Consider the following 23038-nt stretch of genomic DNA (forward strand, 5'->3'; position numbering starts at 1 on the left):
GTTGGGATGTATGCATACAAACTTACATTTAAGTGTAACTATGTAAAACCTGCCATACCTGGAATTCAGCTTTAACAGTATCTATTGTATTTTGAGTTTTATTAAGATCGCAAGTTACTACCTGATAATTCAAAGGAAACGCGTCATCCTCTTGTATGGAGTCCCGGGAATACAGAGGACGGGGACATCTCTCTGGGGGATTTCTCTTACTGGATCCATCTGTAGGAAACACACACACTGACTGAATACATTGTTTGAATGTAACTGTTTTTTTAAACCGTTAAATCGATAGGTTTAGTTCCGCTTTAACCACTTCTATACCGCGCCTATTCTGGCACGTCTCTCCTTCATGTAAAAATCATATTTTTTTTGATAGAAAATGACTCAGAACCCCCAAACATTATATATATACTTTTTTTAGCAGACACCCTAGGGAATAAAGTGGCGGTCATTGCAACTTTTTATCTTGCACGGTATTTGCGCAATAATTTTTCAAACGTCTTTTGTTTTTTGGAAAAAAAACGGTTTCAGGAATTAAAAAAATAACAAAACAGTAAAGTTAGTGCAATTTTTTTGTATAATGTGAAAGATGATGTTACGCCGAGTAAATAGATACCTAACTTGTCACGCTTTAAAATTGCGCACACTCATGAAATGGCGCCAAACTTTGAAACTGAGAAATCTCCATAGGCAACGCTTAATTTTTTTTTTTTTTTTACAGGTTTTTACCAGTTTAGAGTTACAGAGGAGGTCTAGTGCTAGAATTATTGCTCTCACTCTAACGCACGTGGCGATACCTCACATGTGTGGCTTGAATGGCGTTTACATATGTGGGCGGGACTTATGTGCCGTTCGTTTCTGAGCGTGAGCTACTGGGGGACAGGGGCGTTTAAATTTTTTTTTTTTTTTATATATATATTTTATTTTTTATTTTACTTAATTTATTTATTTATTTTTACACTTTTTTCCTAAATTATTTTTTTTTTATCACTTTTATTCCTATTACAAGGAATGTACTTCTTCTGGTCTTCTTAAAAATGGCGGCCGGTGGAGACATTGTCTCCGCCGGCCACGGACCTCTAGTGGCGGCAGCAGGCAAAAAATCGTGAAAAACCAGGTTGCTCTGGACATTTCCCAGGAAACAGTGGGGTACATTCAAAGAGCAATTGCGTCTGCGTAACCATAGTTACGCAGCGCAATTGCTTACCTGCGCCGGCGTTACGAATGCTCCTGTTTCAGGAACCTCGTTACGCCGACTGCAGCCTAAGAAATGACTGGCATAAGGCTCCTTATGCAGTCATATCGTAGGCTGCATTCTTACGTTGGCCGCTAGGTGGCGTTCCCGTTGTGGTCAGCGTATAGTATGCAAATTGCATACTAACGCCGATTCACAACCCTACGCGAGCCCTGCGTACGCAGTTTACGTAGTTTGCGTACGTCGGGTTTCGCGCAAGGTTACGTATACCCGTCGTTCCCGTGTCGCAAAGTTTAAATTTTACGTCGTTTGCGTAAGTGAATCGTGAATGGCGCTGAACGCCATTCACGTTCACTTTGAAGTCCTTGCGACGTCATTTGCCGCAATGCACGTCGGCAAAGTTTCCCGACGGAGCATGCGCACTACGTTCGGCGCGGGAACGCGCCTAATTTAAATGATCCACGCCCCCTACGGGATCATTTAAATTGCGCGCGCTTACGCCCGGCATTTTGCCGGAGCGCCCACGCAATTTACGGAGCTACTGCTCCGTGAATCGAGGGTAGCGCAGATAATTTGCGGGGGCGCAGGGCAAAAATGGTGCCCTGCGCCTACGTAAAAACTGCGCAAATCTTACTGAATCTACCCCAGTGAAATCAGGAAAAGGGTCTATATCCAGGGAATGTCCTGGAAAATTCGGGACAGTTGGTAAGTATGCCATAACCTGTTGAGGCATGGACTCCACTACACCTCTGGAGGTATGCTACCATCAGTAGCCGATCCTTTAACCACTTCCATACCGCGCATATTCTGGCACTTCTCTCCTTCATGTAAAAATCATAATTTTTTTGCTAGAAATTTTCTCAGAACCCCCATACTGTATATATATATTTTTTTTAGCAGACCCCCCAGGGAATAAAATGGCGGTCATTGCAACTTTTTATCTTGCACGGTATTTGCGCAAAAATTATTCTAACGCCTTTTTTGGAAAAAAAAAACATGAATTAAAACAACAAAACAGTAAAGTTACATTAGAAACTGAGCTGCTGCGGCGCCGCCCACCCACCGCCCTACTACACCTCCGATTCACACAGCCGCGCTCCACCTCGCTGCCGGTCTGTTATGGTAAGTGGGGTGGGTGGCGCCGCAGCTCAATTTCTATTGTAACCACATAGCCGGCTCCGCCTCTATTTTGTTCCCCCTTGGCCTCTGTTCTGTAATAGAGGCTGAGGCACCGCTACTACTAGGACATCTGGTGTAAGGAGGGGCTCTGCTGGGGACACCTGATGTAATGAGGGGCTCCACTGGGGACGTCTGATGTAAGGAGGGGCTCCACTGGGGACGTCTGATGTAAGGAGGGGCTCCGCTGGGAACATCTGATGTAAGAAGGGGCTCCACTGGGGACGCCTGATGTAAGGAGGGGCTCCGCTGGGAACATCTGATGTAAGAAGGGGCTCCGCTGGGAACATCTGATGTAAGAAGGGGCTCCACTGGGGACGCCTGATGTAAGGAGGGGCTCCGCTGGGAACATCTGATGTAAGGAGGGGCTCCGCTGGAGACATCTGATGTAAGGAGGAGCTCCGCTGAGGACACCTGATATGAGGAGGGACTCCGCTGGGGACATCTGATGTAAGGAGGGGATCTGCTGGGGACATCTGATGAAAGGAGGGACTCCGCTGGGAACATCTGATGTAAGAAGGGACTCAGCTGGGGGCGCCTGATGTAAGGAGGGGCTCCGATGGGGACATCTGATGTAAGGAGGGGCTCTGCTGGGGAACGCCTGATGTAAGGAGGAGCTCCACTGGGGACGCCTGATGTAAAGAGGGGCTCATGCTGGGGACACCCGATGTAAGGAGGGACCCCGCTGGGGACATCTGATGTAAGGAGGGGATCTGCTGGGGACATCTGATGAAAGGAGGGACTCCGCTGGGGACATCTGATGTAAGGAGGAGCTCCGCTGGGGACACCTGATATGAGGAGGGACTCCGCTGGGGACATCTGATGTAAGGAGGGGCTCCGCTGGAGACATCTGATGTAAGGAGGGGCTCCGCTGGGGACACCTGATATGAGGAGGGACTCCGCTGGGGACATCTGATGTAAGGAGGAGCTCCGCTGGGGACGCCTGATGTAAGGAGGGGCTCCGCTGGGGACATCTGATGTAAGGAGGGGACTCCGCTGGGAACATCTGATGTAAGGAGGGGCTCTGCTGGGGAACGCCTGATGTAAGGAGGGGCTCATGCTGGGGACACCCGATGTAAGGAGGGACCCCGCTGGGGACATCTGATGTAAGGAGGGGATCTGCTGGGGACATCTGATGAAAGGAGGGACTCCGCTGGGGACATCTGATGTAAGGAGGGGCTCCGATGGGGACATCTGATGAAAGGAGGCACTCTGCTGGGGATGTCTGATGTAAGGAGGGACTGCGCTGGGTACACCTGATGTAAGGAGGGGCTCATGCTGGGGACACCCGATGTAAGGAGGGACTCCGCTGGGGACACCCGATGTAAGGAGGGACTCCGCTGGGGACATTTGATGTAAGGAGGGACTCCGCTGGGGACATTTGATGTAAGGAGGTGCTCCGCTGGGGACATCTGAAGTAAGGAGGGACTTTGAGTCACGCCCCCTTTAAGCCAAGCCCAATATTTAGCCTAAACCACACCCATTTTTCTTCCCCCACTATGCCATACCTATAAACAAAGCAACTATGTTATGGTGGGTGGTCATAATGTGATGGCTGTTTGGTATATACCCCTAAAACCTCCACATTGTGCCCCAGCAGAGCCCCCCATGTAATAATCTTCACATCAGAGGACTTGCAGGAAGATGATGATTTGTGGAGGTGACATGATCCCCCCATCCAGAACACACAGATAATAATAATATTAATAATAATATTAATAATAATAAATAATAATAATAATAATAATAATAATAAGACATTATTACCTTCTCACTGGGTACACACTCTCCAGCCTCACAACCCCATCAGGAAATTAAATATCATGTAATATTAAAATTCCTTCCTCTGAACTACACAAAAATGGCCGTTGTTTCTGTCAAGCTGGCTCCTTCTATTTAATTCAATAAAAATAGTTTCAAGTCAGTCAACCCGTATTTAAATCACTAATGTTAATAACAAGTGTAAACGCTTTTATTAAAAAAAAAAATGCTTTTATCGCGTTCGAGCTGCACTACAACAAAATGGCCGCGGGTCCTCTGACGGGAAGATGTTGGTTAACTTCTCCCTCTAGCGGTTGCTCGGTTCAGCAGCCCAGTGGGCGGGGTTTTCCTTATAAGGTGTTGTAGGCTCTCTCTCCGTTCTGTGCGCATTCCCAGGACTTCCAGCTGTGCCTGGTTGCCATGGGGACGCGCGCGCGAGCGCAGAAGAAAGGGGATCTCAGGGAGGCAGGCGGCCATTTTGTTGTAGCTCAGCATTGATTTAGTTGCAGATTCCTGCTGGTTGGGGAGGGGGGGGTGTGAGGCTGGAGAGTGTTTGTCCGGTGAGGAGGAGGTAATATTGTCTTCCTATTATGGCATTATTATATGTTTTATCTATTTTTTTTTAGTAAGATCTGGAGTTTCAGTTGCAATGTTTACTTCAGATGCTTGGTGGTGTGTAGCCTGATGATAGAGTTGTCTGCCTTTTTTGTTTTTTCTTCCAGATGTGGTTTTGTTTATTGTTCTGGTATTGATTTATTGCACTGCAGGCCAAAGCGATAGGTTTTCCATAGAAGTGGGAAGGCCAATTAGCGCTAACGCCGCCTTTGGACCGTGATTCTGCCCCAGAAATTTGGGTCGTTGTTTTTGGCAAATCAATATAAACACGACGAGCCTCGTATACTGAAGCACCCGAAAGAAGAACTGCATCTGCTGCCCATAGCAGCCAATCAGAGTCTCCCGACCCCTAAGGGCCCTTTTAGGAGGGCTTTACGATTAGATTTGCCTGATTTTTCAGGCAGACCTGATCGGCAGTGCTATGTGGGTCTATGGGGCACCTGTCTACTTCCGAGAACATTCCGGCGTCCCCTTTTTCCACCTTTTCGGGTGTAAACCTAAAGGATCAAGGTTAGCCTGATATAAATGGACATTCAACCGTCCATGGAGGCGTCTTGGTCTTTCCGTGTCCGCTGCGTAAGGACTCATTCACACATGGCGATAACCTTGGCGCCTTGCGCTGGGCCATATTGTACTGGCATGGAGGTGCACAGGTGTGGCGTCCACCCCCGTGCCAGAAGTCCCATTCATGTCTATTGGGACACAGTCCTATGGGCCAGATTCACAGCCGAGATACGACGGCGTATCTCCTGATACGCCGTCGTATCTCTGAGATACGCTTGTCGTATCTATGCGACTGATTCATAGAATCAGTTCCGCATAGCTAGCCCTAAGATCCGACAGGTGTAATTGAATTACACCGTCGGATCTTAGGATGCAATTCTAGGCCGGCCGCTAGGTGGCGTTTCCATAGCGGTCGGCGTAGAATATGCAAATGACTAGTTACGGCGATTCACGAACGTCCGCGTTACCCGTCGCTCTAACTTTACGTCGTTTCCGTCGCGTAAAACTAAGGCTGCCCTCTAGGTGGACTAGCCAATGTTAAGTATAGCCGTCGTTCCCGCGTCCAAATTTGAAAAATCACGTCGTTTGCGTAAGTCGTCCGTGAATGGCGCTGGACGCCATTCACGTTAACGTCTAAACAAATGACGTCCGCGCGACGTCATTTAGCGCAATGCACGTCGGGTAATTTTCCCGACGGAGCATGCGCAGTACGTTCGGCGCGGGAACGCGCCAAATTTAAATGGTGCCCGCCCCGTTTGAATTAGGCGGGCTTGCGCCGAGCGCATTTACGTTACACCGCCGCAAGTTTACAGGTAAGTGCTTTGTGAATCAGGCACGTACGCTGCAAACTTGCGGCGGTGTAACGTAAATGGATTACGTTACGCCGCCGCTGCGTATCTGAAATCTCTGTGAATCTGGCCCAATGTTTTCAGTGACAAAAACTAAACAAAAACGGAATTCAGTTTTCAATTCAGATGACTAAAATATGACTAACGCTAAAATAATTCAGATGACTAAAATACGACTAAATCTAAAATAATTCAGATGACTAAAATACGCCGAGCGCTAAAATAATTCAGATGACTAAAATACGACTAAAATAATTCAGATGACTAAAAAATTATTTTTGGCAAAAAACTATGGGGCAGATCCACGTAGAATGGCGCATCTTTCCGCCGGGCGCAGCGTATCTAAGATACACTACGCCGCCGTAATTTTTTATTTTTTTTAGAATCCTCAAAGAATTTGCGCCGTAAGTTACGGCGGCGTAGTGTATCTTTGGCGGCGTAAGGGCGCGGAATTCAAACGGATGTAATGGGGGCGTGTTTTATGTAAATACGTCGTGACCCGACGTAAACAAAGTTTTTTTTTGAACGGCGCATGCCCTGTCCGTTGGGGTATCCCAGTGCGCATGCTCGAAATGAAACCGGAACAGGCCAATGTTTAAGACGGGGACGTCATTCTACGCAAATCCCTATTCGCGAACGACTTGCGCAAACGACGTTAAAAATTCAAAATGCGAGGCATTGAGTACGCCACCATATAGCAGCTTTAACTATACGCCGGAAAAAGCCGAACGCAAACGACGTAAACAAATGCGCCGGCCAGCCGTACGTTCGTGGATCGCCGTAACAAGCTACTCGACGCGGAATTCGACGGAAACGCCACCTAGCGGCCGCCGAAAAATTGCACCTAAGATCCGACGGCGCACTAAGACGTACGCCTGTCGGATCGATCCCAGATGCCGTCGTGTCTTGTTTTGTAGATACAAAACAAAGATACGACGCGCAAAATTTGAAATTGCGCGGCGTATCAAGAGATACGCCGGCGTAATTCTTTTGTGGATCTGCCCCTATCACTATAACTAAATTGCGATTTGACTTAAAATGAACACTGGTCAAAAAGCAATATTGTTTTTTTTTTTTTTATAACCAATCGGCACCCAGAGTACGTCATATGATGTCCTGGCCTTTGTGGTGGTACATCTGAATGATGGGTGCAGCTACGGGCATCATTCCGATATTGTCGATTTCAGCCAGCGATTCCCTTCACCATAGGAACCATCATAGCGGCTTGATCGTTCTTACGGGCGGCGAAAGGGGACGTCCCCCCTCCTGCTGCCGCCACTGTGGGGCTTCTCCCGACTCACCGATGCGATCGGCGCGTAAGCCATTTACACTCCGCCGCCCCAACCTACAGGAGCAAGTGCTGTATTCCCCAAACACTTGCTCCGTAGTTTGGGGCGGCGGAGTGTAAATGGCCCGGCGTAGCCAAGCGTAACTCCAAGGGGCGGCTTCTATTTAAATTAAGCGCGCCCCCGATTCTAACGAAGTGCGCATGCGCCGGGCTTAAAATAGCCCAGTGCGCATGCTCCAGTTCTCGGCGTAAAACGTCAATGACGCCGACGTGTGCGTCATTGACGTAAAGTCGTATTCAAGAACGACTTAGGGAAACGACGTAGCCGACGGGAAAACACGACGCGGACCCAACGCCATACTTAACATGGCCTACGTGGGACTTGCGTAAACTTACCCCTCATATAGCAGGGGTAAGTTTACGCTTACGCAAACGACGTTAGCGACGGTTACGCGACGCAAATTCGTTCGGGAATCGGCGTATCAGGCTCATTTGCATAAACAAATGAGACCTGAACGTAAACGCCATCTAGCGGCGGGTGGAGTAATTACATTTAAGATCCGACAGTGTAAGTGACTTACACATGGCGGATCTTAAGTGTATCTATGCGAAAATGATTCTAAGAATCAGTCGCATAGATACGCTGGCCACAAAAGAGAGATACGATGGAGTATCCTGAGATACTCCATCGTATCCTTACTCAGAATATGGCCCAGAGTCTCTATGATCGTCGGAGGCTGGCGTGATGTTATGACGTCACGCCCGGCTTCTGCTTTCAAAAAAACTGCGCTGCTTCGGTTGGGAAAGCGGTGATCGCGTTTTTTTTTTTTTTTTTTAGGCTTCCCAGCCTAGTGGTGAGATGTGGGGTCTTATTGACCCCCCCCCATATCTCACTGTAAAGAGGACCTGTCATGTCATATTCCTAATACAAGGGATGCTTACATGCTTGTAATAGGAATAAAAGTGATCAAAAATGTATTTTTATTTTTTTTAAATGTCAAAATAAATAAGTAAAATTAACAATATTTTTTTTTTCTGCCCCTGTCCCCGTGTGCTCGCACGCAGAAGCGAAAGCATATGTAAATCCCGCCCACCGGTGAGGTGTCGCCGTGAGCGTTAGAGTGAGAGCAATAATTCTAGCCCTAGACATCCTCTGTAACTCCAAACATGCAACCTGTAAAAAAAAATTAAAGCGTCGCCTATGGGGATTTTTAAGTACCGAAGTTTGGCGCCATTCCACGAGCGTGTGCAATTTTGAAGAGTGACATGTTGGGTATCTATTTACTCGGCGTAACTTCATCTTTCACACTATGCAAAAAAATTGGGCTAACTTACTGTTACGTGAAACAGTTTTTTTCCCCCCCAAAAAAAACGCGTTTGAAAAATTGCTGCGCAAATACCGTGCGAGATAAAAAGATTTCATGCCCGTGGGGGCGCGCAGTGCGGCGATCGGTGATGCGGGGTGTCAGTCTGACACCCTGCATCTCCGATCTCGGTAAAGAGCCTCCGGCGGAGGCTCTTTACCACGTGATCAGCCGTGTCCAATCACGGCTGATCACGATGTAAACAGGAAGAGCCGTTGATGACAGACGCGAGCCGATCGGCGGCTCTCCTGACGAGGGGTTCGCGCTGATTTTTTATCAGCGCAGCCCCCCCCCCCCCCGGATCGCCACACTGGACCACCAGAGAAGGGCAAGAAAAAAATCAGTAAAAATAAATAAATAAAAGGGCAGTAAAAAAAAAAAAGATGCCAATCAGTGCCCACAAATGGGCACTGACTGGCAACATGGATCCATCAGTGCCACCCCACAGTGTCCATCAGTGCAACCCCACAGTGCCCATCCATGCCCAGTGCCCACCTATGAGTGCCCATCTGTGCCGCCTATGAGTGCCCATCTGTGCCGCCTATGAGTGCCCATCTGTGCCGCGTATGGGTGCCCATCAGTGCAGCCTATGAGTGCCCATCAGTGCCGCATACCAGCGCCGCCATCGGTGCCCATCAGTACTACCTCATCGATGTCCATCAGTGCCATCTCATCGGTGCCCATCAGTGCTGCCATATCAGTGCCCGAAATTGAAAGAGAAAACGTACTTATTTACATTTTTAACAGAAAAAAATAAAAACGTAATTTTTTTCAAAATTTCCAGTCTTTTTTTAGTTGTTGCGCCAAAAAAAAAATTGCAGAGGTGATCAAATACCACCAAAAGAAAGCTCTATTTGTGGGGAAAAAAGGACGCCAATTTTGTTTGGGTACAGTGTAGCATGACCGCGCAATCGCCATTCAAAGTGCGACAGTGCTGAAAGCTGAAAAAATTGGCTTGGGCGGGAAGGTGCGTAAGTGCCTGGTATGGAAGTGGTTAACATTTTCCGCCCGGCCTATAGCAGAATGACAGCTGGGCGGTGGTTCTGCTATCCTGACTGGACGCCATATGTCATCTTTAAGGAAAACATGCCGGTGTTCTGACTATTAAGTTCCGCCCGGTGGATAAGGACCCCCTTGTACTGCGCAGGCGCGGCACCTAGTCTCCGAAAATAGCCGAACACTACACGGCGCATGCGCAATGACAATGGCATATGTCCGCACGTTCCTGATGCTAGTGCTACTCTGCAAGGGGTGGGGGTGATTTTAACAATAAAGTACACATCTTAGCGGGGCGCATTGATGGGCGGATTCGCACATTTAACTCAGATGGGCGGGTTTTACGCTCATCAACACGCCCCACCAAGAGGTGTACAAGATTGTTAAAATCACCCCCGCCCCGGAGTAGCACTAGAATCGGGAGCGTGCGGCATATGTGTGATAGTCATTGCACATGCGCCGTGTAGAGCTGACACTCAGCTCTACATGTTCGGCTATTTTCGGAGGCTCGGTTGAGGTTTGTACTGCGCAAGGGTCGCGCCTGCGCAGTACAGGGGGTCCAAATCCGCCTGGGGAACATTTTCTACAGGACGCTGGCGCGTGCTCCTGACCACGTGATCAGCTGTGACCAATCAGTGCGAACCAGGAAGTGCCGGTAAACGGCTTTCCTTGGTTCACGCTGACCGGCGGCTCTCCATGTCGAGCGGAGGGGCTGCGCTGATAATCAGCACATTGATTATCACTGCAGCTCCCTGGAGAAGTGCCCATAAGCTGCCAGTCTGTGCCCCATCAGTAACGCCTGTCAGTGCCCATCAAAGTGCCAATCAGTGCCCAAAAATGTGCCAGTGACCATAAATATGCCAATCGGTGCCCCATCGGTGATGCCTGTCAGTGCCCTTCAGATGCCAATCAGTAATGCCTGTGAGTAGCTCCTTATAAGGTGCCACATATCAGTGCCCTTCAGATGCCAACCAGTAATGCCTGTGAGTAGCTCCTTATAAGGTGCCACATATCAGTGCCACATATCAGTGTAGCCTATCAGTGCCCTTCAGATGCCAATCAGTAATGCCTGTGAGTAGCTCCTTATAAGGTGCCACATATCAGTGTAGCCTATCAGTGCCCTTCAGATGCCAATCAGTAATGCCTGTGAGTAGCTCCTTATAAGGTGCCACATATCAGTGTAGCCTATCAGTGCCCTTCAGATGCCAATCAGTAATGCCTGTGAGTAGCTCCTTATAAGGTGCCACATATCAGTGTAGCCTATCAGTGCCCATCAATTCTACATATCAGTGCCGCTTGTCAGTGCCCATCAATTCTACATATCGTTGCCTCCTCATCAGTGCCCATTAATGCAGCCTCATCCGTGAAGGAGAAAACAAAATTTTATAACAAAAACAATTTTTATAAAAAAAAAGAAAAAAAACTTTTTTTGTTTTCAAAGATTTTGGTCTTTTTTAGTTTGTTTATAGCGCAAAAAATAAAAACCACAGAGGTGATCAAATACCACCAAAAGCAATCTCCATTTGTGGGAAGAAAATGATAAAAATGTAGTTTGGACACAGTGTAGCACGACCGCGCAATTGTCATTCACAGTGCTACAGCGCTGAAAGCTGAAAATTGTCCTGGGCAGGAAGGGGGGAAAGTGCCCGTTATTGAAGTGGTTAAAGCCCCTTTCACACTTGTGCGACTTGTCCTGCAATTTTGAACTGCAAAGTCGCATGACAAGTTGTACCACACAATTTCCAATGAGTACCGTTCATATCTGTGCAACGTCAAGTCGCAGCGACTTCAGAGTAGTCCCTGCACTACTTTGGTCCCACTTTGATGCGATTTGAGATCCATAGACCTCAAGATTACACAGGCATTTCTTCAAGTCACGTCAAAGTCGAGTGACTTTCGTAAAAAGTCGTACGAGTGTGAAAGGGGCCTAACAGAGAACTGGTAAAGTTTTTACAGTACATCCGGAAAGTATTCACATCGCTTCACTTTTTCTACATTTTGTTACGTTACAACTTATTCCAAAAATTTATTAAATTCATTATTTTCCTCAAAATTCCTACAAACAATACCCCATCATGACAACGTGATAGAAGTTTGTTTTAAAATCTTTGCAAATTAAAAAAAACCGAAAAAAATCCTATGTACATAAGTATAATTTACATATGTATTGTTACTTATGTACATGGGATTTTTTTAGTTTTTTTATTTGAGCTCCACAATTGTTTCCACTGATCATCCTTGAGATGTTTGCGCAACTTGATTGGAGTCCACCTGTGGTAAGTTCAGTTGATTGGACATGATTTGGAACCCCCTGCAGGGACCCCCCTGTCAGACCGTCTAATTCAAATGTGGAAGATGTGGGCGTGTTTTATGTAAATTTATTGTGACCCCACGTAAATAACGCTTTTTCCGAACGGCGCATGCGCCGTCCGTGAAGGTATCCCAGTGCGCATGCTCCAAATTAACCCGCAAAAAGCCAATGCTTTCGACGTGAATTACGTAAACAACAATGTGAAAAACTTAAATTACGCACAGCCCTATTCGTGAACGACTTACGCAAACGACGTAATCGACGGAAAATTCGACGCTGGCCCGACGTCCATACTTAACATTGGCTGCGCCTCATATAGCAGTGGTATCTTTACGCCGGAAACAGCCTTGCGTAAACGGCGTGTCTGTGCTGTGACGGCCAGGCGTACGTTCGTGAATAGGTGTATCTAGCTGATTTACATATTCTAGGCGTAAATCAGCGTACACGCCCCTAGCGGCCAGCGTAAATATGCAGTTAAGATACGACGGCGTAGGAGACTTACCCCGGTCGTATCTTAGCAACATTTAAGCGTATCTCAGTTTGAGCATACGCTTAAAGTTGCGTTGGCGCGGATTTGGACTTACGACGGCGTATCTACAGATACGCCCGTCGTAAGTCTTTCTGAATCCGGGCCATACTGTCCGCAGGGCCATCCAGGCCCACTGAGGCAGTGGGGGCGGTAGCGATAAAGCGCCTCTAGATTTAGCGGCGTGCTTTTAACCCCCCCAAAAGGGGTTAAAAGCGCAGCTGCCGAAGGGCTTTGCAGGCGCTTTGGCAGCGCTGCCCATTGATTTCAGTGGGCAGGGGCGGTTTAGAAGCAGTGTATACACCACCCCAAGATTTTGCTTGCAGGACTTTTTTTTTTCTCGTCATGCAAGCGCACCACTCTAGTGTGAAAGCACTCGGGTTTTCACACTGGGGCTGCAGGTAAAACAGTTTTCAGGCACTATTTTTAGTGCTAAAGTGCCCTTAACAGTGCATGTCAGAGCACAAACCAAGTCACGAAGTCCAAGAAATTGTCTGTAGACCTCGGACAGAATTGTATCAAGGCACAGATCTGGGGAAGGGTACGGAAACTTTTCTGCATCATTGAAGGTCCCAAAGAACACAGTGGCCTCCATCATCTGTAAATGGAAGACGTTTGGAACCACCAGGACACCGGGCCGCCCGGCAAAACTGAGTGATCAGTGGAGAAGGGCCTTATGTCATAATGGGACACAATTTCTGTCCCAGTACACATGAATAGGACTGCCAGCTGGTAAAACACCCCTGCACAGGGCACTGATGTAGTTGCCCTTTGTTAACGAGGCCAAAATGCGGACACAAAATGAATGGGCACAGATGTAAAAAACCCGATTCAGTAGGGGATCTGCTCACGGATCCTCTGCTGAATGGAGCGGAGTTGCGTCATGTGAAGGGGCCCTTTCACACGGGCGTTCAGTCCTGGATCTGTCTTTGAATTTTTGAGACAAATCCAGACTGACCCACAAGGTACATCTATGGACGGGTGGGTTAGTTTACGAATGTCTACATCCATGGCAGTTCAGCACTGTTTTTTAAACAGAAAAATATTGCATTTAGACATATCTGAATGGATGTAAACGCATGTCATCCATTTACTCAGATTGGGTATATGCAGGGCTCGACAAATCCCGGTCGCCAGGTCGCCATGACGACTAGAAATAGGGTCCTGGCGACTTGGCTTGGAAGGGGGGCGACTTTTTTTGTGAGCTGGCGCCATCTGGTGGTGAGCCCTTGGTATTACAAGTTATTACCACCAGATGTGTAAGCTGGCGCCATCTGGTGGTGAGCCGTTGGTATTACAAGTTAAAGCGGAGGTTCCCCCTTAAAAACAACTTTTTTTTATTCCACTGGCCCCCCACATTGCAATCGAATTAAGGCTATTATTTTTTTTTTGCTGCTGTACATACCTTGATACAGCATCTTCACCCGTGCATCCGGGTTGCGAGTCCCGCGGGAGTGGGCGTTCCTCACATGTGTTTGATTGACGTTTTTCGGAAAAACGAGCTCCCCCCCGTCGCGTAAGCCGCGTCACGATTGGCGAAAGGAGCCGAACGGCGATGCGCATGCGCAGTATAGCGCCGACTCGCCGTTCGGCTCCTTTCGCCAACCGTGACGCGGCTTACGCGACGGGGGGGAGCTCGTTTTTCCGAAAAACGTCAATCAAACACATGTGAGGAACGCCCACTCCCGCGGGACTCGCAACCCGGATGCACGGGTGAAGATGCTGTATCAAGGTATGTACAGCAGCAAAAAAAAAATAATAGCCTTAATTCGATTGTAATGTGGGGGGCCAGTGGAATAAAAAAAAGTTGTTTTTAAGGGGGAACCACCGCTTTAAGCATTACAAGTTAAACAGCAATTCTAATGTAATTTTTCACTATTTTCACTGCCATCTTCTTCCCTCTAATTAGAACCCCCAAACATTATATATATTTTTTATCCTAACACCCTAGAGAATAAAATGGCGATCGTTGCAATACTTTCTGTCACGCCGTATTTGCGCAGCGGTCTTACAAGCGCACTTTTTTGGGAAAAAATTACACTTTTTTTAATTAAAAAATAAGACAACAGTAAAGTTATCCCCATTTTTTAAAATATTATGAAAGATAATGTTACGCCGAGTAAATTCATACCCAACATGTGACGCTTTAAAATTACGTCCGCTCGTGGAATGGCGACAAACTTTTACCCTTTAAAATCTCCATAGGCGTTGTTTTAAAAATTCTACAGGTTGCATGTTTTGAGTTACAGAGGAGGACTAGAGCTAGAATTATTGCTCTCGCTCTACCAATCGCGGTGATACCTCACATATGTGGTTTGAACACCGTTTACATATGCGGGCGCTGCTCACGTATGTGTTCGCTTCTGCGTGCAAGCTCGTCGGGACGGGGCGCGTTTTCTGGCTCCTAACTTTTTTAGCTGGCTCCTAGATTCCAAGCTAATTTGTCAAACCCTGGTTTAGAATTCCTGACCCACACAAGTGTGAACCTATCCTAAAAAAAAGGCTGCAAAAACAGATGTTGGATGCTGGGAACTGAAGTGCAACTTGATGTAAATTTAATTCATCAGTTTTTTCTTAGTAAAAAAAAAAAAAATGACTGAACTGATGACACCCATGTGAAAGGATTAAAATGATGTAGGGCAGTGGGGTGGGCAACTCCCACTGTCTGAAACTCTTATTTCCTACAGTTGTCTGCCAGGATAGCCTTTGAGAGATGGATTTCCTCCTACTGGGACAGGAAACACATTGCCACAGATCTTTAAAAGGCAGTCCTTTAGGAACATGGGCAGTCATTTGTGTTTCCTCTGTCCAGAAGAGTTATGTTGCCCGAAAAACTGTCTTTTTTTTTTTTTTTTAAAGAAACTTTATTGAGTTCTACATCATAAAAATCATAGACAATAATACCGTGAGTATTATCTGATGCAAATGCCAAATGGCACAAAGCAAAATAACGAAAGCACAGGTGGTGGTATAGCCAACAAGGATATGGTCCACAGCCTCTGGTGAGTTAAGTTCCTTAGCCCAGGGGGCGGTCGAGCAGAGAGAGGTGCGGTGGCTTGGTAAGACGAGAGTTCAGGAGTTTGTAGATGTCTGAAAGCTTAAGGCAGTTGTGGTGTCAAAGATTGTCTGATGCCGCGTACACACGATCAGTCCATCCGATGAGAACGGACCGTTGTCTTAGGTTAACCGATGAAGCTGACTGATGGTCCGTCGCGCCTACACACCATCGGTTAAAAAAAACGATCGTGTCAGAACGCAGTGACGTAAAACATAACGACGTGCTTAAAAAAACGAAGTTCAATGCTTCCAAGCATGCGTCGACTTGATTCTGAGCATACGTAGATTTTTAACCGATGGTTGTGCGTACTAACGATCGGTTTTGACCTATCGGTTAGCAATCCATCGGTTAAAATTTAAAGCAAGTTGGCTTTTTTTTGACCGAAGGTTAAATAACCTGTGGGGCCTACACATGATCGGTTTGGACTGATGAAAATGGTCCATCAGACCGTTCTCCTCTGGTTAACCAATCGTGTGTACGAGGCCTAAAAGTAAGGTTTGAAATCGACGTTCCCTGGAAGGGCAAACACTGACTATGAAGTTAACTGTTCGCTGAGCGTACAAATGGTGGTGGGCAGGCAGGTGAAATTGACTCATTCGTTTTGGGAAAGGCAAGTCTTTACCAGAGAAGGGGTCAAAAAGATGTACAAAGTGTGTCAGACCTTGTGTGGCCCAGAAGTTATACGCCGCATGTTGCTGCGCCTGCGGAAACATAGGGTGCCTGTGGATAGAAAGATGGCAGGAGGATAAAAACCCATTTTTTTTCTAACTTTCCTCCAGGCCACCAACGTATCTTGTATAAGCAGATTGTTTTTCATTTTCGGGGGGGGGGGGGGGGGGGGGGCATTGAATTCTACAGTGCAGCAAGGCGGGTAGGCCAAGCGGTTCTACCGTTGGGGATTCAAGCTCAAAATTGGAGTAACTAGATGACTGAGTTATCCAATCCATCTCCACTCTTAAGAGGCAAGCTAAATTATACAACCTGGTATTTGGCAGATTTACCATCCCTATGTGTTTAGGTAGGAATTATTTCTGGAGTAATATGTGGGTACGTCGACCATGCCATATAAAGAGATCTTTGTGTCTTGGTAATAGTGGTATGGTTTGGAGGGTGTAAAGAAGTTTCCTAACCATCTTGAAAAGGTGACACCTCCCAAAGAATGTGAGAGGAATTTCAGCCCAAGTTTACCATTCTACAATCAACTTCAAAATGAGGGTGTAGTTAAGGTGGTGAAAGGAGGAAGGGAGTTTACCTATTTTGATCCTTAAAGGGGTTGTAAAGAAAAAAAATGTTTTCCCTAAATAGCTTCCTTTACCTTAGTGCAGTCCTCCTTCACTTACCTCATCCTTCAATTTTTCTTTTAAATGTCCTTATTTCTTCTGAGAAATGCTCACTTCCTGTTCTTCTGTCTGTAACTCACCACCGTAATGCGAGGCTTTCTCCCTGGTGTGGAGAAAGCCTCTTGAGGGGGGAGGGGGCGAGCAGGCAAGTCAGGACACTCTCTACTTTGCACATAGAGAAAGGAGCTGTGTGTTAGTTGGCGTCCTGACACTTCTGCTTGCCCCCTCCCCCCTCAAGAGGCTTTCTCCACACCAGGAAGAAAGCCTCGCATTACAGTGTAGAGTTACAGACAGAAGAACAGGAAGTGAGGATTTCTCAGAAGAAATAAGGACATTTAAAAGCAAAATGGAAGGATGAGGTAAGTGAAGGAGAACTGCACTAAGGTAAAGGAAGCTATTTAGGGAAAACATTTTTTTCCTTTACAACCCCTTTAAGTAGGTGATATATGACTAGGGAAAACCAATGTGGTCGTCCATGGAGGTGGGCAAGCATGAAAAAGTGGTAGGTGAAAATGAGGATAATGCCGTGTGGAGTTTGTAATTACCCACCGTGACCCCATGTAGACTGGAATGAAACAAGAGATATCTGGACAGGGGTTCTAAGGCTAGGTTAAAGAGGGGGGACAGGGGGCACCCTTGCCTAGTGCCTTTGTAACTGGATCTTGTTAGAGATGTGGCCTACAGTAATCACAAACGCTGATGGGACCGAAAACATAGTAGAGATTAGATGAAGGAAGGGGCCAGAGAATCCAAAACTTCGAAGGATCAACTGCAACTATTTAAAGCTATCATTGTCAAGCGCTTTCTCTGCATCATGCGTGATAATGGCTACATCGCTGGACTTGTTGGTCCTTGCGTGTTCCAAAACTGAAGACTTTGAAGCCTGCCTGTGCTGGGTGAATTAGGTTTATTAATATTAAGGCTAGCCTATTGCCGATAATTTTGGAAACTATTTTGGAGTCAATGTTTAGTAGCGATATCGGGTGGTATGATCCCGGTTCTTTGGGGTCTTTCCCTTTTTTCTGGATTAATTTGATGATTCTGATAACCCGACGGGAGGTATAGTCCTCCATCTAGGATGGATTGATACACAGAGGCTAGTGCTCGAGAGACAGTGCCAGAGGCCAATTTGTAGAATACCAACGTATACCCGTCAGGGCCCCGGAGCCTTGCCGTTGACCAATGTCGCAATGGCTGAATAAACCTCAATAAGGGTGACTGGGGCATTCAGTTGGTTTAGGAGTGCTTGATCTACCTATGGGAGAGTGACTTGAGCCAAAAAGTATTTTGCAACGGTGTCAACTATGGGGTCATGGCCAAATAGATTAGCGTAGAAGCGCTCAAGGATGAGATTAATGTCCTTGGGGACTGAAGTAAGTTTCCCTTGGGTGTCTTTCAGAGCTTGAATGATGGTAGGAGTATGGGGTCCTTTGCACAGACGCGCCAACAATCTTCCTGCCTTATTTCCAAATGTGTGATATTGGAGATCTGACAAAGATTTATGGATTCTTTCCTGAGCATCAGCCCATAGGTCGAAGCGGGTTTTAGCCTCCCTCCATGGGAGGTCCAAGTAGTCCAAGGGAGGGGGCGAGCACGACACTCCACACCAGGGAGAAAGCCTTGCATTACTGTGTGGAGTTACAGACAGAAGAACAGGAAGTGAGGACTTCTCGGAAGAAATAAGGACATTTAAAAGCAAAATCAAAGGATGAGGTAGGTGAAGGAGGACTGCACTAAGGTAAAGGAAACTATTCAGGGAAAAAAAATTGTACCTTTACAACCCCTTTAAGAAAGAGGGTTTAGGAAAACAACTAACCCAACAGGGGTAAAGGGAGTGTGACACAAAATAACATAAACAAACCAAACAGTGTTGACTTCTTTCTTCCACATGTGTATCGCCAATGAGGGTACAGCATTACTGGTGAAGAGAGCAGTGTTTGCCTGCGGGCTGCAGATGATGTAAACCCGATTTGTGGATGCGAAGGACAAAGTATGCGTCCCCACCATAATGCTATCCTAGGGTATATGATCTTTCCCCCATAAGGCTGTAAACAACAAATTAGAAAGTAATATTTAGAAAATGATTGTGACCAGACAGTTGGGAGCAGGTTAGACAAGTGGGGGATCCCCAAAATACTATATAATCAAACATCATGAGAAGAAGGGGCATAACTTGCGGCATAAGGTGTATGATACGATCCATTAAAAATGGGTAGTCCATCTATAGCTTAGCGGTGCCTGTTCTGACTTGGGTCATCTGCATAGTGGGGTCTCTTCGAGGGTTCCTTCCTAGGGCCAAGTTGGCAAGGTGAGATTGTGTGAGAAGGTGGCTCTACTGGCAGATTCAGATAGGTCTGTAGGTAGTGGGTGGCTTCATTCGGGTGTGAAAAATATTTTGTTTCACTGGACGGATCTGTGAAGCGAAGTTTTGCAGGATAGGCCAGTGTAAATTTCAACCCCTTCTGAAAGAGAGCCGCAAAAATAGATCGAAAAGCTTTTCTTCGCCTTGACACCTCTTGTGAGTACTCTGCAAACATGAGGAGTTTATGCCCATCCACTTGGAGAGCTTTGGAGTTGCCGAAGGACTGCAGGAGGGCCACTCTGTCCTTGGGGAGTGAGAGACCTGCGGCTGCCCGTGGAGTGGGTCTTCCCTCTGCACCCATTGATTCCATGCTGTCCCCGTCCGTCATATTGATTGTGAGCATGGCGGGAGGCTGCAGGGGTGAAGGAACCACCATGGACTAGATATCGGTCCATCTGCTTGTTCCCAAAGGTGTTTGAGTGAGAGAGGTGAGGCAATCAAGCGCCGGAAGGCTGCAGGGAATGGCTTTGTATGCCGATCTTTCCGAAGCCGCTGAGACTCAATCCTAACACATGAGGCACCGGAACCAAAATGTTGGGAACTGTCATGGATATGCAATAAAGTCTGGCAGCTTACCTGATCTCCATGTGTTCATTAGAGGCCTGACCATCCTTCTGACTGTCTTTTATCACCTTCCTCCCTGTATTGCTCCACCCTAGGCCATTCCAGGAAGCCTATATTAACCACTGCACTGCTAGTCTGCTTGGCTGTTCAACCGTGTTGTTAGTTTTAGTTCCTGTCTGCAGTGTGCTACGATTATCTTCCTGTGTACCGTTTTTGGCTCGTCCCTGTTTGCCTGTGATCCTGACCTTTTGCCTGTCCCTCAGTTACCCTCGTCTGCCTGTTGCCCTGACCTCGGCTTATCCATCACTATCGCTTGTCTTGCTTGCTGCTTCCCCTCTCTCCCTGCGGAGCGTGACCTAGGGGATCCCAGGGATCGCGACCTGGATCCAGCTGCGGCAAAGGCTATCCTCACCACTAGAGGCTCTGGTGAACACAAAGCTGGGTCTTAGGCCTCATACACACGATAGGTTAACCAGAGGACAACGGTCTGATGGACCGTTTTCATCGGTCAAAACCGATCGTGTGTGGGCCCCATAGGTTATTTAACCATCTTTTAAAAAAAAGCCAACTTGCTTTAAATTTAACCGATGGATTCCTAACCGATAGGTCAAAACCGATCGTTAGTAGGCACAACCATCAGTTAAAAATCCACGCATACGCTCAGAATCAAGTCGACGCATGCTTGGAAGCATTGAACTTCGTATTTTTTAAGCACGTCGTTGTGTTTTACTTCACCGTGTTCTGACACGACCGTGTTCTGACACGATAAAAATGGTCCATCGGTCCGTTCTCATCGGATGGACTGATCGTGTGTACGAGGCTTTAGACTCCGCGCCCTGGGCGATCTTGGGTTCACGTTTCCTCTCTGATCGCAGCAGTCGGCCATAGGGTTCACTACCCTGTGGTGCATCCCTGACCCCAACAGGGTGCACTTGTCACCTGGCCACAGGTGACCTGACAGCCAAGCAGACTAGCAGTGCAGTGGTTAATATAGGCTTCCTGGAATGGCCTAGGGTGGAGCAATACAAGGTGATAAAAGACAGTCAGAAGGAGGGTCAGGCCTCTAATAACCACATGGAGATCAGGTAAGCTGCCAGACTTTATTGCATATCCATGACAGGAACCATATTTTAAAGCAATGTCTCAAGGGCTGTTTTGGGCACCACCAAAGTGGATCTAAAGCCAAAACTTTTGGGTGGATGAGGAAAGGGATCATCCAATATTTGGAGTTGTTACCAGAACAAGATACGAAGGGAAACTAGAATGAGGTAACACATGTTTCAGTGACACCTAAGAAAGAATTTCCTTAACTTCGTGGTAATTTCCTCCAACATGTACATTTCCCCAATTGCACAAAGAAAGCTAAAAAATAAAAACCCCAATATGCTAATTGTACAATACTTTTTATATGCTGTTTGTACTGTAAATGAAAAAAAAAACACCCCCCTTCACAGCCCCTCGCTTCTTTTTGTCTTAAAAAAACACACTTTTAACATATTTTTTAAAGTTCATTTATTGTAATGTGATGTTTTTAAACTGTATTATGTTCCAAGTATAGCCCGAGACGTATTGACGTGGGAGTATTTACAAGGATCTGTAGAAGGACGTCATGATGGCGAGCCAGCCGCCCCTCGCATCACTGGGTAAGAGGAGACTTCCATTTCTTGTAAAGGAGAGAAGAGTATTGAGGATCCCCCTAGATACACATCCTCTGATATAAAGACATAGAAACAATGTATTCAGTCAGTGTGTGTTTCCTACAGATGGATCCAGTAACAGGAATCCCCCAGAGAGACGTTCCCGTCCTCTGTATTCCCGGGACTCCACACAGGAACATCAGGAGATCCCTCAAGCGGTAAGTAGCACTGAGAATCTTGGTAATATTTTATATCCATTAAATATTTCCTTAGGCAGTCTCACTCAATAAATGTATGTTTGTATTATAGAGTGCAAATATGATTAAAGTAGAAATAAAAGAGGAAGTAGAAGATCCAGAGGAATGGGAAACCCCTCCAGAGATCAGCACAGGTGAGTAATAAACACTAAATCCTGAGAAGAGTCCCAGATTCTCCTTGTTCAGTCACTACAACAATCTATTATTTTTTAAAGGCACCCCAACAAAAAAAAAACTGCAAAAACGCACTTGACTCAGTGCCAAAAAAGACAAATACGCTACTTTGTTGCCAAACGCGTTGCGTCCCTCAGGTGTGAATGCAATCTCAATCCAGAGAAGAGTCCCAGACTCTCCTTGTTCAGTCACTACAACAATCTCTTCTTCTCCCCCCTCCTCTGTCAGTAGACAGTAATGGGGAGACAGTATGTGCCCAGTGGGGGAGTCAGGAGCCATCAGCCTCTATTCGACTCCAGCTCTCCTCCTCACATCATGTCATTGTGTGTTACCAGCCAAGAGACGTGACCAGCCTCCCCCCCCCCCCCCCACACACACACTCTCTGGGGTCTCTCATACATCTCAGTACAGGGGGCTTCACTCTCATCTCTATTCACAGACCGCAGAGCTGCTCGGAGAGTGGTCAGTCTTGAGGTGGAAGAAGGACCTGTGAGGATTAAAGAGGAGGAAATCCCATTAAACATCAGCACAGGTGAGCAATAAACACAAAATACACAAAGAGAAACATTTGCTCCACTGAATCATCCTTATCAAGACCACAGGGCTTTGAGATTCCCTTTCTTTAAAGCCTCGTACACACGATTGCATTTTCTGCAGACAAAGCCTCTGACTTTTGTCCGAAGGGCTTTGGCCAAAAATTGTCTTGCATACAAACAGCACACAATTGTCGGCCAACAAACACAAACGTAGTTAGGTACTACGTCGTTTTTCAGCTCTTTAGCACCACCCTTTGGACACCTTCTGCTAATGTTGTGTTTGGTGAGCATTGCTTCCGAGCATGCATGTTTGTACTTTGGACTTTTGTCTGATGTCTGATCCGACAACAGACCGATGTTCGAGGAAAATTTTTAAGAAGCCTGCCATCCAACATTTGTCCGCGGAAAATCCGACAACAATTGTTCGATGGAGCATACAAACGGTCGGATTTTCTGCCAACAGCCTATCATCACACAAACTCTGTCGGAAAATCCAATCGTGTGTAGGAAACCTAAGTCTAGTTGA

General features: G+C 46.7%; 1 protein-coding gene across 2 annotated transcripts in view; it reads left to right on the forward strand.

Moving 5' to 3' along the window:
- Positions 1-4618: 4618 nt before the first annotated feature.
- LOC120909894 (zinc finger and BTB domain-containing protein 24-like) overlaps positions 4619-23038 on the forward strand; it is a 43140-nt gene continuing 24720 nt past the window's right edge. The window contains exons 1-5 of one of the 2 annotated variants that reach the window (XM_040321691.1): positions 4619-4703; positions 21467-21551; positions 21672-21763; positions 21855-21936; positions 22416-22508. In XM_040321691.1, the coding sequence (XP_040177625.1) occupies positions 21518-21551; positions 21672-21763; positions 21855-21936; positions 22416-22508 (301 nt within the window). In that variant the 5' untranslated portion in view covers positions 4619-4703; positions 21467-21517. Of the gene's footprint in view, positions 4704-21461; positions 21552-21671; positions 21764-21854; positions 21937-22415; positions 22509-23038 lie in introns of both variants that reach the window. The other variant, XM_040321692.1, reaches the window with a different exon arrangement.

The sequence above is a fragment of the Rana temporaria genome, chromosome 8 (genome assembly GCF_905171775.1).
Source record: "Rana temporaria chromosome 8, aRanTem1.1, whole genome shotgun sequence".
NCBI lineage: Eukaryota > Metazoa > Chordata > Amphibia > Anura > Ranidae > Rana > Rana temporaria.